We start from the raw sequence: 16,183 nt of genomic DNA on the forward strand, positions 1-16,183 counted from the left end.
AATAGCTCAGACTAGTCCAATCTTGTCAGTATTTGGAGGGGACACCACCATGGAAGTCTGGGGTTCCTATACAAAGGGGAGCAATAGCACACTACTTCACCTCACCTTGAAAATCCCAGGTTGCCATGTGTAAGTTGTTACCTGATAGCACTGTATTATTATCCTTCGACCACAAGGGATTTTTCTGAAGGAAAACAAATCTTACTACACAAAAGTTAGTGTGTCCTTGTTTTATAAGACTGGGAACACAGAGTGTGTGTGTGTGTGCATTTATGCATACACATATGTGTATATATACATACATATATACACACACATACACATACATATTCTGTGTGTGTGTATGTACACTAATGGTGGGATTCTCATAATTCAACAACTGGTTTGGCCCCCTCGGCCACCCACTTACCTGTTACAAAGGAACTTTTTGTGGGGGTGGATGAGGGGCAACGGGGCCTTGCCGGCACTGCTCTGAAAGCCCCCTCGCTTCCCTGGGAGGGGGGGCTCTGAAAGCTTCCTCGTTCACCCTCCCCTAGGAGAGCGGGTGATGGGGTTTTAGCACCTGGGACTCTGAAAGCCACTTTTAACAACCAGTTTGCTGAACTCAACAAAAAATCAGGTACCGGTGTGAACCGGCTGAATTCCACCACTGATGATGCGAACTGGCTGAATCCCATCACTGATGTACATACACAAATCTATCTATCTATCTATCTATCTATCTATCTATCTATCTATCTATCTATCTATCTATCTATCTATCTACCTACCTACCTACCTACCTACCTACCTACCTACCTACCTACCTACCTACCTACCTACCTACCTACCTACCTACCTACCTACCTACCTACCTACCTACCTACCTACCTACCTACCTACCTACCCTACCTACCTACCTACCTACCTACCTACCTACCTACCTACCTACCTATATGATTGAAGTCTATAAAATTATGCATGGTGTAGAAAATGTTGACAGAGAGAAATTTTTCTCTCTTTCTCACAATACTAGAACCAGGGAGCATTCATTGAAAATGCTGGGCGGAAGAATTAGGACTAATAAAAGGAAACACTTCTTCACACAACGTGTGATTGGTGTTTGGAATATGCTGCCACAGGAGGTAGTGATGGCCGCTAACCTGGATGGCTTTAAAAGGGGCTTGGATAGATTTATGGAGGAGAAGTCGATCTATGGCTACCAGTCTTGATCTGCCTTGATCTCAGATTGCAAATGCCTTAGCAGACCAGGTGCTCAGGAGCAGCAGCAGCAGAAGGCCATTGCTTTCACCTCCTGCCTGTGAGCTCCCAAAGGCACCTGGTGGGCCACTGCGAGTAGCAGAGTGCTGGACTAGATGGACTCTGGTCTGATCCAGCAGGCCAGTTCTTATGTTCTTATGTTCTTATATATATATGTTTTAAAGGCCTGTTGTTAAATGTTATTGTGGCCAAAGTCAGTATTGTGTGGCTAAATTTTCTTTCCTTTGTGTTTTCAGAGTCCTTGAAGGATAAGAAATCAAAAATTTTTGTTGGAAATCTCCCCTTCGATGTCACTGAGGTGGTGGCTTTTCTTTTTGTGTGTTTGTCTTTCTTCGTTTTTGTGCATGGGAAGCAGCCACGACAGACCCTTCTACTCTTGACTATAAAATGCTTTTTGAGGGATGCTTGGGGAAAGGAACGTGGACTAGATCACAGCCAAACGGGGAAGGAAGGCGTAAGGGGAAAATCAACCCTGCTTTGGGTCCATGCAGAGTCCAAATATCATTGTAGTGAACTCAAGTCAGTACAGTACAGTAAACCTTTATTAGGCATAAATAATTCTGCATACAGTATGTCTGTAGGATAAACAGCAATACAACGAGGAATCCAGTACACTAAGTTAGGATAAATTATACACAAACTTTCTGGAGACCTATTGTGGTATCCATATGTTAATTAAAACCGATTTGAATGACTTCTCATGTTTATTACAATGACTTGAGCCTCAGACATTAAATCAATGTAATTTAGATGGTTTGATACATTGAGGGACACATTTTAGTACCGTCTTTGAGATATTACTTCCGCTAGATATGTAGCGACCCTAAAGGTTATCTCAGAAGATGCATCACTAAGTAAATACTTCACTACATAAGCCGAAGCCAAATTTGTTTTAGCTTTAATAATCGGGATTATATAGTGACTATGTAATGCAGAGTGTAGCTGACATTCTAGGAGGATATGCTGTATTGTATCCACGGCATTTACAGAGCATGGGCATAGTCTGTCAGCAAATAAAACACCTTGAAATCTCCCGATTGTAACTTTAGACGGAAAGGCGTTTACTCTGGCAAGCATAAATGCTCTGCGACGAGATGGACTGTCGAGACTATAGAAGTATTTTGCTATCTTCCCATGTAGGATGGGTAGGTTTAGAAAATCTGGGGAACATACTGCAGGTTGTACTGGGTGAAGGGACTGAAATTCCATATCAATCAGTCTTTGGCTGAGCAAGTCAATAATAATAATAAGTCAATAATAATAATAATCAGTACCCTGCGTGCCATTCGGAAAACACTAGAGCAGCACTTGAAACATCTTCAAATTGACAGAATCAATCTCTGTCAGATTCAGAAGGCAGCCAATAGAGCCAGCGTGGTGTAGTGGTTAAGAAGCAGGTGGATTCTAATCTGCGGAACCAGGTTTGATTCCCCATTCCTCCACCTGAGTGGCAGAGGCTTATCTGGTGAACCAGATGTGTTTCCACGCTCCTACATTCCTGCTGGGTGACCTTGGGCTAGTCACAGTTCTCTCAGAACTCTCTCAGCCCCACTGACCTCACAAGGTGTCTGTTGTGGGGAAAGGAGCTTGTAAGCCACCTAGAGTCTCCTTACAGGAGAGAAAGGTGGGGTATAAATACAAACTCCTCCTCCTCCTCTTCCTCTTCTTCAATATGTTATGACACCCTAGGGCTCTGAGTGGGTCTCGAATTGTATTGAAAGACCAAGAGCCAGCGAAAGAACTGGCAGCATTGAGATTAAACATAATAATACTGTGGAACGTCAATTTTCATTGGTAATCTGTCCAAAAAGGATCAATGAAAACCGAAACCAATGAAAACAGAGGCAAACTTTTCCATTGGAATCAACGTAAATCCAATCAATCTGTTCTAGGCACTCCAAAAAAAATACCAAAAACACATTTTTTGGGTGAATGAACATAGTGTGTAAGGCTGAAAACAGTAACAAACAATAACACTAGGACCAGCTTCAGAGCCAGTGGACCAATGTCGCACCAGAAAGCTGTCCGAAGAGGTCTGTTTCTGACGCCTCTTTAAAATTTGTCTGAAATGTGGCAAGACATTGTCATTAAACAAGTTGCAGACACGGCCTGCAACAGCTTTGCCCGGGAGATTTTTCTTCACAAACCTCTGCACCTTACTGCAAATCGATGAAAACCGAGGCAAATAAATGAAAACCGAGACAAATTTTTCACTGAAAAAATTGATGAAAACCGAAACTGATGAAAACCGAGGTTCCACTGTAAAGTCTTCAATTTCCAAAGGGGTTCAACAGGGCTGCGTCCTGGCCCCCACTCTTTTCAATCTTTTCTTAAGTGACCTCCCCTCTGCTCTCTCAGCAGTGAACAGCCATTCCCCAAAACTGGGTACATCCCAATCCTGCTCTATGCAGATGACTCTGTCCTTCTCTCTCGATCCAGAGTTGGCCTCAGACACTTAATGAAGCGCTGTGTGGATTACTGTGAATCCAACAGACTGACAATTATGAAAAAACCAAGGTATTGGTCTACTCTAGGCGCTTTAAGAAGCTCACATGGGCAATGAATAGCACCTAAATTGAACAGGTTAAGTGCTATAAGTACCTTGGCCTTTCATTCTCCTATAACACAGGTGTCAAACTTGCAGCCCTCCAGATGTTATGGACTACAGTTCCCATCATGCTGGCAGGGGATGATGGGAACTGTAGTCCATAACATCTGGAGGGCCGCGAGTTTGACACCTATGTCCTATAACCTTTCATGGGCAACCCATAGGGAGGCCGCTCTCCTAGCTACATCTAACAGTATGTCAGCATTACTACGTTTCTTCTACAGCTGTGGCCATTCCTTTATCCCTCCTGCCTTCAAATTTTTCAATGCCAAAGTCGCCTCGAGATTGCTTTACGGAGTCCCAATTTGGATTCAAGCTATTAACCACTCCTTGAATACCCTTCAATTCAAATTTTTTCATAAGATAACTGAACTCCCAAATTGCGTGCCCTATGCAGCCTTTTGTCTGGAGTTAGGTCAAAACTCCTTGGAATCAGCCGCTTGGCTGAGGGCTTTTGGATTCTGGCTGCGAATCCATTTTCTCTCGGACTGTAATTCCTTGGTCCACCGTCTGCTCTCTGACACCCATTCCAACCCCTTCCATAATCGAAGAAAAAATGGCTTCTATTGGACTGTCAGTGGATTCACTTTGCCCTTTGTCCTACTCAGAAGCTTATAGAAAATTAAAAGGTCAACTATTGGATAGAGAGTTCTCTACCCTAATCACCGCAGCCAAGAAAACGTGCTCCCCCCTGTATTTTTCTCTCCCTTTTGAACAGGGCCACTTGGCACACTTCTTGTATTGCTTAATAAACCCTGCTCAAAGGAGAGCCATAATGCTTGCCAGGTTTAATGTTATGCCTTCTGCCTTGTTACATGGCAGATTTAACAAGCAAGACAAGGCTAATAGATTGTGCCCGTGGAATGATGGCTCAGTTGAATCTCTGGCCCACCAATCACTACACTGTTTCAGATTCAAGGAAATCAGATCCAAGTATGTGAATCTTACTCCTTTACATTTACCCCATCTCCCAAGTAGATTACACTACTTGCTGGACAACCCTGATCCTCCTCTCTGTATGATAGTGGCAGACTTTCTTCTGGAAATTACTAAATGCCATTAGATTTCCTTCCACTTAACATTTATTTCCTGTACTGTATAAATTTTTTAATCAGTTTTTTAACTATTGTTGTACTGTTGTCTATGCCAATAAAGGCTTGCTGATGCACTGTAAAGTCCTTCGAAGGGAGCGTGGAGGAAGCAACATCAAAGAGCCGAGCGTGGTGTTTGGGAGGAAGGGGATGCTGTCCACGTGATGTCTCCTCCCTGGTAGCAATTTGGGACGAATCTTTGGGGTTTCCGTTGCAGGTGGAGATCGCAGTCTTGTTTCGGGATTTCAACCTGAAGACGGTCAAGGTTCGGCAGAACTCTATGAGAAGGTACCCTCGTGTTTTCTCTCACCCAGACTTCTGGCTTTTCTTCTTCGTGGACATTACTTTTAGTTGGGAATGGATGAAGTCGGCCCGCGAGGGTCGCAAGGAAGAGGCGAGACGCGGCGATATCATCCGGTGGAGAGAGCCAAAGGCAGGAAGCGTGATCCGTGGATCTGGCAACTCTCCCGTGGTCTGGTCCCTGGCACCTTTTATCAGGGTTTCCCAAGAGGCGGGGCGGGAGGCGGGAGAGCTGGGAGTAGCTACTCAGCACAGTAAGTATGACCCATAGGGGCCGCGTGACGGGAGTAGGGGAAACGTTCCTGTCCGGGCCTAATCCATACCTGGGGGCAAGCGCCCCTTTGTCCCTTTGTATGGGACATCTTGTGACAGTGAGTCAGGCATTTCATGACCTATGACTCATGGGGGTCTCGGGGCAGGTGAGCGTGTGTGCCCAGAAGGGCACAGGTGGCGCAGGTGTGCCTGTGCTCTTTCTGAGGCTCTGCTGGGTTCGCGGGGCTCACCCCTACAAATGGACATGGTGCAGTTTAAGCACGATGCAGTTGCGCATTTCGGGAAATGCCAGAAGGTACGGAACTCAGTATCCGTCTCCCCTCTTTCCCCTGTTTTTAAAATTACCGCCCCTCGTCCCTTATACACCCCAAATATTTTGTTTGCAGTTTAAAGTAGGTGTGTGGGGACATTAATCTGATACGGCAGCCTCAGAAATGTTGACGGTTCCTTGTGAGGGCAGAGTTGGGTTTACCATCAATTGAATCACGTGCTCATCTTGCAATCCTGAAGGCCTGGGGGGAAAAAACAGCTCAGATAATAAGGAATCCTTGGGTCATCAGTCTTTTACTCTCCTGATGACAAAAAATAAAAACCGCTCTACCTTTTTCGAAAAAAATTCGATCTCGGTACACTATTCCAGATGATTTATGCAGCAGTGGCATAGGAGGTTAAGAGCTCGTGTATCTAATCTGGAGGAACCGGGTTTGATTCCCAGCTCTGCCGCCTGAGCTGTGGAGGCTTATCTGGGGAATTCAGATTAGCCTGTACACTCCCACGCACGCCAGCTGGGTGACCTTGGGCTAGTCACAGCTTCTCGGAGCTCTCTCAGCCCCACACACCTCACAAGGTGTTTGTTGTGAGGGGGGAAGGGCAAGGAGATTGTAAGCCCCTTTGAGTCTCCTGCAGGAGAGAAAGGGGGGATATAAATCCAAACACTTCTTCTTCTCTTCTTATTAAGAGTTTCAACATCCAATGCTGAACTCCAAGACTGGGTGTACAGAGAAGATGCCAGAATAAACAGACAATTAATAGTTCAGACAAAAACTGCTCCATGGTATAAACTATTTAAAAGGGATCATATTAGAGCTACATATCTGACCACTACACTAACGAGAAACCGAAGAATAGCTTATACTTCTATTAGATTTCAATCAATGCCTTCAGCAGTGCTTAGTGGTAGATACACACGAATACCATTTTCTCAGCGCTTTTGTATCTGTGGAAAACAAGAGCCTGAGGATCTCTTTCATTATATACTCTCCTGTCCTTTATATTCAGAAATAAGGAAAAGGTTTTTGGAGCCAATACTACCTAGGACAGCTTTTTTGTCCAATGATGAGAAACTGATTTTCTTACTATCTGATATTGATTCCTATGTTTCTTACAAGATGGCTCTCTTTGCCCTGGCGGCTAGGAAATTACGAGCAAAGTACTTAAAGCGCTGTTTGAACTGATGTTCCAAAGTACTGGAGGTTAACTTAGACTAGCTGAAGAAGCTGCAAAAACATCTGACGTGGAAAGTATTTGATGGGGCATTTTAATTTAGAGATCGCGAATACAAATAATTTATATTTTAATGTAAAACTTAAGTTATTGTTTTAATTTAAATGTTGCTGCGGAAAGGACGTGCTGCGAAAAGGACGGAACACTAGTGGTTAACCGTGCAGGGAGCAGCAGTGGCGTAGGAGGTTAAGAGCTCGTGTATCTAATCTGGAGGAACTGGGTTTGATTCCCAGCTCTGCCGCCTGAGCTGTGGAGGCTTATCTGGGGAATTCAGATTAGCCTGTGCACTCCCACACACGCCAGCTGGGTGACCTTGGGCTAGTCACAGCTTCTCGGAGCTCTCTCAGCCCCACCCACCTCACAGGGTGTTTGTTGTGAGGGGGGAAGGGCAAGGAGGTTGTCAGCCCCTTTGAGTCTCCTGCAGGAGAGAAAGGGGGGATATAAATCCAAACTCTTCTTCTGCTCCCATTTCAGTTTCGCCTTTGTCGAATTGGCTTCCCCGGAGTTGGCTCTGTCTGCCATACAGAAGCTCAACGGGATCATGGTGAAGGGGCAGCAGCTAATTGTGGCCGAGGAGAGAAACCCAGACCCCAAGAAGAACCCCCTGGAGATGCCGGTAAAGATAAGAGCAGCCGTATCGGGTTAGGCCAAAGACCCCTCAAGTCCCGTGCCTTGCACTGTTTTCTCTGGTAGTCATATTAAACAGATCAGCAAATATATACAGTCAAACCAATACTAAAAATTTTTTTAGGCCAGCCAAGCCTAAGAAACATGGACTGTATATATAGTGATACAAGGCAATGAGCTTTATAAATAATCTTTATGAACGGTTTATGAATTATCTATTGAATTTATACTCAAACTAATTGCATATACCAATTAGCTCATTGCCTTGTATCACTATATATACAGTCCATGTTTCTTAGGCTTGGCTGGCCTAAAAAATTCTCTGGTAGTCAGCCAGATGTCTACAAAAACAAAACACTCTCCCGCGGTCAGTGTTGTGGCTATGGTGTTAATTACAATGTGATGTAAAGTGCAACAAAGTAACACAGATATGCAAACTCACAAACAAACAACCCAAACCCTTTTTATGTAAACTATATAAGAAGAGCAGCAGTGGCGTAGCGGTTAAGAGCAGGTGCATTCTAATCTGGAGGAACCGGGTTTGATTCCCCGCTCTGCTGCCTGAGCTGTGGAGGCTTATCTGGGGAATTCAGGTTTGCCCGTGCACTCCAACACATGCCAGCTGGGTGCCCTTGGGCTAGTCACAGTTCAGGAGAAAATGCTACTGGGACAGGAGAAAATGCTACTGGGACATGGCCATACAGCCCAGTAAACCCACAACACCCTAGTGGCAATACAATTACTATAATTATAATAATAATTATTATTTATTAGATTTATAGGCCGCCTCACCCCCAAAGGGCTCGAGGCGGCTCACAATACAGCTGTTCCAATAACAGCACATAAAATACATAACTAAAACTAACCACATTAAAACAAATTTCCACAGCAGCAGTTTCTTAAAATTTAAATGACAAAGTTAAAAGCAAGCAAGATTAAAGACAGGCGCCTGATCAGAAAGACTGGGAGGGGGAAAGGCAGGGCCCAAGATGGAAAACTGGCAGACTCAATGGGGGACGGTAGATCTGCGGCTGGCCTCACCAAAGGCCCGGGGGAACAGCTCGGTCTTACAGGCCCTGTGGAACTCACCAAGGTTTTATAAGGTGTACAGCCAAGCTTGTTTCTCTTTATATGTTTGTTTCTTGGTTGGTGATAAAACTTTGATTCCCCCCCCCCCCCCCCCCCCCCATAGGATTTGGAACCAGTCTTTAATGGATTGTCCGTGGTCAGCAATGGTACGTTACATTTTTTTGTTACGATTTCTCAACACTTGTCTTTGTTTGAGAAGAGCTTGCCAGCTCTTGGTTGGGAAACACCTGCAGAATTGGGGGACGGAGCCTGGGGAGGCATGGCTCGTGGGTGGAAGGGACCTCCGCAGGTCACAAAACCATAGAGTCCACCCTCCGGAGGACCCGATCTTGGTCATTTGGAGATCAATTATAATAGTGCGAGATCTCTAGGTGCCACCTGGAGGTTGGCAACCAAATGCTCGACGAGGCGTCAAATCTTTCGCCAAACAACCTGGCGCTGCCGTGCTGTCCAATGGGGACCTTTGGAGGTCTGCCGGAGTACAAAGAGGCAGGCTCCTTTCACGTCCATCTGAGTGGTATGGAAAGCCAATGCGATTCTGGGCTGTATCAATAGGAGTATAGCGTCTAGAGTGAGAGATGTAATTGTATTTCTTTGTTCTGCATTGGTCAGACCTCACCTGGAATACTGTGTACAGTTCTGGGCACCGCAATTCAAGAAGGGCATTGACAAGCTGGAACTGGTTCCCAGGAGGGCAACCAAAACGGTCAAAGGTCTGGAATCCATGCCCTATGACAGTGGTGGCGAACCTATGGCACGGGTGCCAGAGGTGGCACTCAGAGCCCTCTCTGTGGGCACGCGCACATCTAAGCTGCCCTGGGCTGCTGGGCTCGATTATTAGCATTAAACCTAAGACCTAGTTTTGGGGAAGCAGTGTAGGTAGCCCTGTTAAGCGCTGTTAAACCCCCACTGATTTTCATGCAAAGAACTAAAGCACAATCCTTTACCTGGGAGTCAGCTCAGTTGCTGACAATGGGGCTTGCTTCCGAGTAAACCCTCCTAGGGTCGTGATTCACCTATTGGAAGAGTTGGACGGTTGCTTCAAAGCAAAGCCACCAACTACCACCAAGCTTACTCCCAAGTAACGCACGCCTCGGAGCCAACCGTTTTTTCTACACTAAAACCTCAGTATTCAGGTTAAATTGCCATGTTGGCACTTTGCGATAAATAAGTGGGTTTTGGGTTGCAATTTGGGCACGGTCTTGAAAAGGTTTGCCATCACTGCCCTATGAAGACTTGGGGATGTTTAGTCTGGAGGAGAGAAGGTTTAAAGGGTGACATGATAGTCATGTTTAGATATTTGAAGGGATGTCATGTTGGTGAGGGAGCAAGCTTGTTTTCTGCTGCCTCAGAGACCAGGACCAGGAGTCATGGGTTCAAGGTGAAGGAAAAGAGATTCCACCTAAGCCTCAGGAAAAACCTCCTGATGGTAAGGGCCGATCGACAGTGGAATGCACTACCTGGGAGTGTGGTGGAGTCTGGAGATTTTTAAAGAGGCTGGATGGCTACCTGGCAGGAGTGCGTTGATTGTGTGTTCCTGCATGGCAGGAAGTTGGACTGGATGGCCCCTGGGGTCTCTCTCAACTCTATGATTCTATGAAAACGGAGCCCACCTGGTTTTCCAGGAATGGATGCAGGAGCAGCAGTGGCGTAGGAGGTTAAGAGCTCATGTATCTAATCTGGAGGAACCAGGTTTGATTCCCAGCTCTGCCACCTGAGCTGTGGAGGCTTATCTGGGGAATTCAGATTAGCCTGTACACTCCCACCCATGCCAGCTGGGGGACCTTGGGCTAGTCACAGCTTCTCGGAGCTCTCTCAGCCTCACCTCCCTCACAGGGTGTTTGTTGTGAGGGGGGAAGGGCAAGGAGATTGTCAGCCCCTTTGAGTCTCCTGCAGGAGAGAAAGGGGGAATATAAATCCAAACTCCTCCTCCTCCTCCTCCTCCTCCTCCTCCTCCTCCTCCTCCTCTTCTTCTTCTTCTTCTTCTTCTTCTTCTTCTTCTTCTTCTTCTTCTGTTCCTTTCTGAGCATAGGAGCTCTATAGGTGTTGTTGTCGCCTACAGCTGCTTCACTTTGAGATCACTGCAGGACACAACTCAGAAAATGCACTGGGTTGCTGGGAACCAACAGGTTCCTCTTACAGCCCCTCACGGATTGAGGTCCAATCCAAACACAGCCCTCAGAATTTCTTCGAGTATAAAAACAAACTGGTTCTCACTCTGTTTTCCAACACAAAAGATGTCAGCAGGGAGAACGAGAGATGCCACTCTTCAGTCACAGACCCTGACAGCCAACAGCACCTTTCCGCTGAACCCCAGAAGTTCAGGTTCTGTGTGAGGTTGCTCCAGCGTGATGCCGTGGTCAAGAGCATGTGGACTCTAATCTGGAGAACCGGGTTTGATTCCCAGCTCTGCCACTTGAGCTGTGGAGGCTTATCTGGTGAACCAGGTCAGGTTGTGCACTCCAACACTCTGCCGGAGAGAGGCATTTTTGTGTCGGATTGTTTCTTCTCTGGGCCTTCCATCTGGAAGCGAGGTTACATTTTGTGCTTTCATCACTGGTAGCTTTTCATCAACCCATTTGCTAGATCAAATGCATTTGAGCGGATGTTTTCTTGTTTTTTGTCGTTTCCCACAGCCCTCGTTCCAAAATCTGATGTCGAGGCCGTACCACCTCCAAAGAAGAAGAGCTTATATGCGGTTCCCCTGGAAATGAGGTAAGGAGAACTTTCCCGTGTCACAAAAGAGGCTTGAAATAGTCAATAGTGGTTACAGAGTCAGATTCGTATCTGGGAGACTCAAGTTCAAATCCCCGCTTTGGTCTAGGAGCTTGCTGGATCCCCTTGGACTAGTCTCACTTTCCAAGCTTAATTTGTCTCACAAGCTGTTGCGAGGATCAAATGGACGATGACAGAATGATATAAATTGCTTGAGGAAGGTTGGTGTTGCTGAATTATTAACAGTTCCGCTGAACACCAGTAAAGACCAGATAGCAATGAGTCGCTCAGTATAAAGGTTTACTAGCCAAAGGGGTAGGGTAACATGGGGATAAAACAATAAATACTGTACTGTTCTGTTACATATTTAAAGGAAGAAGAGTTTGGATTTATACCCCATCTTTCTCTCCTGTAAGGAGACTCAAGGTGGCTTACAAGCTCCTTTCCCTTCCTTTACCCACAACACACAACTTGTGAGGTGCGTGGGGATGAGAGGGTCCTGAGAGAACTGTGACTAGCCCGAGGTCACCCAGCGGGAATTCAGGAGTGTGGAAACGCATCTGGTTCACCAGATAAGCCTCTGCCACTCAGGTGGGGAATCAAACCCGGTTCTCCAGATTAGGATCCGCTTGCTCTTAACCACTAAATTCCAATGTCACAAAACAGTCTGTTGATATTGTCTATATATTGATATTTGTTATGCTGATGGATTGTTAATGTATTGTTCTTAACATACTGATTTATTATTAATGCATTGACAGTATGAATTTAGCATTGATATGTACTCTGTAGTGCTGCTGTTATTGTTATTAGCTCATAGTTAGGCTTGGAGTGTTTAAGTCACCATCGGAAATTTCATTCTTATGTTGTTTTCGTGTAATATTTGCTTTGTTATAATGTATATTGTTTTATTATGTTGTTAGCTGCCCTGAGCCCATCGGGGATACAGCGGGGTATAAATCAAATTACAAATACAAATACACCACACTGGCTGTCACAAGGACTGAGAGTCAGAACCAGAGGTGGGATCCAGCAGGTTTTCACAGGTTCCCGAGAGTAGGTTACTAATTCTTTGTGTGTGCCGAGAGGGGGTTGCTAATTGGTGATTTTGCCACGTGATTTTTGCCTTAGTTACGCCCCTCCTCTCAGCAGTAGCGCACAGAACTTGAAGCAGTCTAGCAGGAGGTGCACCGGCGTGCGTGGCAGCCTGCGCCTGCGTGCATTCGATTCCCACCCAAGGACCGGCGCAGCGGCTGCATCCTTGCCACAGCCCTGCCCAGGAATGCTCCGCCCCAGAATGCCCGGCCACGCCCCCGTCGTGCCCCACCACGCCCCATTGGCGCTATGCCACAATTTGAATCCCACCACCATGGGAACCTGTTACTAAAACTTTTGGATCCCACCACTGGTCAGAACCAGAGTTTGAGGTTGGGAATAAAGAAGGCAAGCTAACTATATAACTTCAGGTATACACGCTCACAAACATATAAGTAATAGCTATCATACTGGCCAATGACAAACCAACAGGTCAGCTCATTGGACTGTGACCTCAACATCCTGTTTACCCAGAGATAATTAACACTTTTCATGACTGGCTGTGATAGACACTTCCAAATACCAATAGCTACGTGTAATGAAAATAAATCTACAAGCTTCAGATTTAGGACACACGTGTCCTGTATTAGGAAGTCTTCGACCCCAGGATGGTTGGGATTTCTAAACGCAAGCACCACAGCACCCCTGGAATGCCTGGCCACGCCCCCGTCGTGCCACGCCCAGCCCCATTGGCGCTACACCACTGTTTGAATCCCACCACCATGGGAACCTGCTACTAAAATGTTTGGATCCTACCACTGGTTCAAGGTGCACAAAAAGAGATTCCACCTAAACATTAGGAAGAACGTCCTGACTGTCAGGGCTGTTCGACAGTGCAGTTCACTGCCTCGGAGTGTGGTGGAGTCTCCTCCTTTGGAGGCTTTTAAACGGAGGCTGGATGAACATCTGTCAGGGGTGCTTTGATTGAGTGTTCCTGCATTGCAGGGGGTTGGACTCGATGGCCCTTGGGGTCTCTCCCAACTCTATGATTCTGTGATCCAACCCAGGGTACTTCTGTGCAAGATGACTACAGTGACCCTTTGCCACAGCAACAATCGGCGCTTTGCAGGGCTGATTTAAAACCTAGAGGGAAGGGATGGGCCTTGTTTGTGATCGAGTCCGAAACCAATAGAACTGCGCCTGCTCGTAAAGAGACTGCAGCCAATTTAATATAGAGTAATAGAAGAGACTTATCCTCAGTTGCTTTTGTATAAATGCGTTCACTAACAAGAAGAAGAAGAGGAGGAGGAGGAGGAGGAGTGGTTTGGATTTATATCCTCCCTTTCTCTCCTGTAGGAGACTCAAAGGGGCTTACAATCTCCTTGCCCTTCCCCCCTCACAACATTCCTCAGATAAGCCTCCACAAGCGGCAGAGCTGGGAATCAAACCTGGTTCCTCCAGATCAGAGTGCACCTGCTCTTAGCCACTGCTCTTAGCCATTACGCCACTGCTGCTGTGTAAAGGAGGGTTACACGAAGATAAAATAAGAAACGCTATCCTTTCCTGTTAAATATCTATAGGAGCAGCAGTGGCGTAGGAGGTTAAGAGCTCGTGTATCTAATCTGGAGGAACCGGGTTTGTTTCTCCGCTCTGCCGCCTGAGCTGTGGAGGCTTATCTGGGGAATTCAGATTAGCCTGTACACTCCCACACACGCCAGCTGGGTGACCTTGGGCTAGTCACAGCTTCTCGGAGCTCTCTCAGCCCCACCTACCTCACAGGGTGTTTGTTGTGAGGGGGGACGGGCAAGGAGATTGTAAGCCCCTTTGAGTGTCCTGCAGGAGAGAAAGGGGGGATATAAATCCAAACTCCTCCTACTCCTACTCCTCCTCCTCTTCTTCTTCTTCTTCTTCTTCTTCTTCTTCTTCTTCTTCTTCTTCTTCTTCTTCTTCTTCTTCTTCTTCTTCTTCTTCTTCTTCTTCTTCTTCTTCTTCTTCTTCAGTACTGCATACTTGGTCTGGGCTACATGCTTCTCTATCTCATGGTGTCTGCATCGTGGTGCTCAAACAAAGAGAGTTAACTTTATAACCTCTGACTACGTTGTCAGGATCATGCCTGTCAGTACCTAGATGTCTTGCTGTGCGTGAATTGCAAATGTTCTCCGGTAAATGCTTTCCTGTTTCCCTCTACCCTTCCTAGCAATCTCCTGGCGCCAGCCCATCTACAAAGAGGTGTGAAAGGTTCCCAGGTTCTTTGAAGCTTTGTAGTACAATAGCTGTAGATACTGTAGTGGACATTTGGTGTGGGACGAAATTGGGGGGGGGGGGGCTCAGATCCTGCTTTGGGGCTCTCTAGCTCAGATCCTGCTTTGCATTGTTACTCATCGTGTTACCTGGAATAAACTGCTTTAGGACTTTCCTACGGTCTCTGTTATTTCCACGTTTGAGAGTCTGACATACGTGACCACTGGAATGAAAGCAAAGTCTGACTGACCAGTAGCTAATCAGTAGAGCAGTGACCTCAGCAACATGTGAACATACACACAGTTAACCCTTTCATGACTTAGTTGTGACAGACCCTTGCAAATATCCCAACAGAGGCTCATGGGTCCTAACAGAAAAATGGGTTTATTGTCGGTCAGGCCTGAATGTTGTGAAATTTCCAGCCATCCAGCCTGCGTCCCTTCGATTCAAGGCTCATTTGTATGTGCGAATGGCTGCTGGTGATTGCATGATTGCTCTTCACGCTGTTTGTGTTGTTTCCTAGAAGTTCTTTCTTGGTGCAGATGTTGCGGGACTGCTTTGTGGTCCCGGACTGGCTGGGAACCATCTGCAAGATCTCCGGAGAAGCAGCCCTCCTTGTGACCGACACAGTGCCCCAGACACCGTACTTTTGGGCAATTCACCTCACGGAGGTTGGTAATGAAGAGAGCCGGGGTAGAAAATGTCGACGGAGAGAAATTTTGCTCTCTTTCTCACAGTACTAGAACCAGGGGGCATCCATTGAAAATGCTGGGGGGAAGAATTAGGACTAATAAAAGGAAACATTTTTTCACGCAACATGTGATTGGTGTTTGGAATATGCTGCCACAGGAGGTGGCCACTAACCTGGATAGCTTTAAAAGGGGCTTGGGCAGATTGATGGAGAAGTCGATCTATGGCTTCCAATCTTGATCCTCCTTGATCTGAGGTTGCAAATGCCTTAGCAGACCAGGTGCTCGGGAGCAGCAGCAGCAGCAGCAGCAGCAGCAGCAGGCCATTGCTTTCACATCCTGCATGTGAGCTCCCAAAGGCACCTGGTGGGCCACTGCGAGTAGCAGAGTGCTGGACTAGATAGACTCTGGTCTGATCCAGCAGGCTCTTTCTTATGTTCTTAAGCTGAAATCACTTTACAAATTTTTTAAATGTAGGAAAGCCATCGGAACATGCAGAGGCTGTTCTCCATTTTGGCAGAAGTTGAATCCCAGATGCCCTTCCTGCCGAAACAGGAAGTCCAGCGAGGAACGCGGTGTATGGCGGAGTGCATTGTGGGAGAGGAAGGTACCGCCTGGAATAGGTACAAGCAAATATAACCATGTATGCTTACATCAGGGGCAGTCTCTCTAGGCCAGCATGTGGTCAGTCAGAGGTCCCAGAACAACCACAACCAAGGGCACAGATAACAGATCCCGCCTGCCTTCAACAC

The 16,183-nt window shown here is 46.4% G+C and overlaps 1 protein-coding gene and 1 long non-coding RNA gene across 2 annotated transcripts in view; both read left to right on the forward strand.

Moving 5' to 3' along the window:
* The first annotated feature begins 1,495 nt into the window (after window positions 1–1,495).
* LOC125427169 lies at window positions 1,496–7,580 on the forward strand. Its single transcript, XR_007243642.1, has 3 exons — window positions 1,496–1,558; window positions 5,177–5,247; window positions 7,510–7,580. It is a non-coding gene; the product is annotated as an uncharacterized LOC125427169 (long non-coding RNA).
* A 1,567-nt stretch (window positions 7,581–9,147) lies between these two features.
* The window catches only part of LOC125436469 (tudor domain-containing protein 10-like), a 10,840-nt gene continuing 3,804 nt past the window's right edge, over window positions 9,148–16,183 (forward strand). The window contains exons 1-4 of the mRNA XM_048503493.1: window positions 9,148–9,268; window positions 11,388–11,466; window positions 15,266–15,413; window positions 15,909–16,054. Of these exons, the coding sequence (XP_048359450.1) occupies window positions 9,148–9,268; window positions 11,388–11,466; window positions 15,266–15,413; window positions 15,909–16,054 (494 nt within the window). The remainder of the gene's footprint in view (window positions 9,269–11,387; window positions 11,467–15,265; window positions 15,414–15,908; window positions 16,055–16,183) is intronic.

The sequence above is a fragment of the Sphaerodactylus townsendi genome, linkage group LG01 (assembly GCF_021028975.2).
Source record: "Sphaerodactylus townsendi isolate TG3544 linkage group LG01, MPM_Stown_v2.3, whole genome shotgun sequence".
NCBI lineage: Eukaryota > Metazoa > Chordata > Lepidosauria > Squamata > Sphaerodactylidae > Sphaerodactylus > Sphaerodactylus townsendi.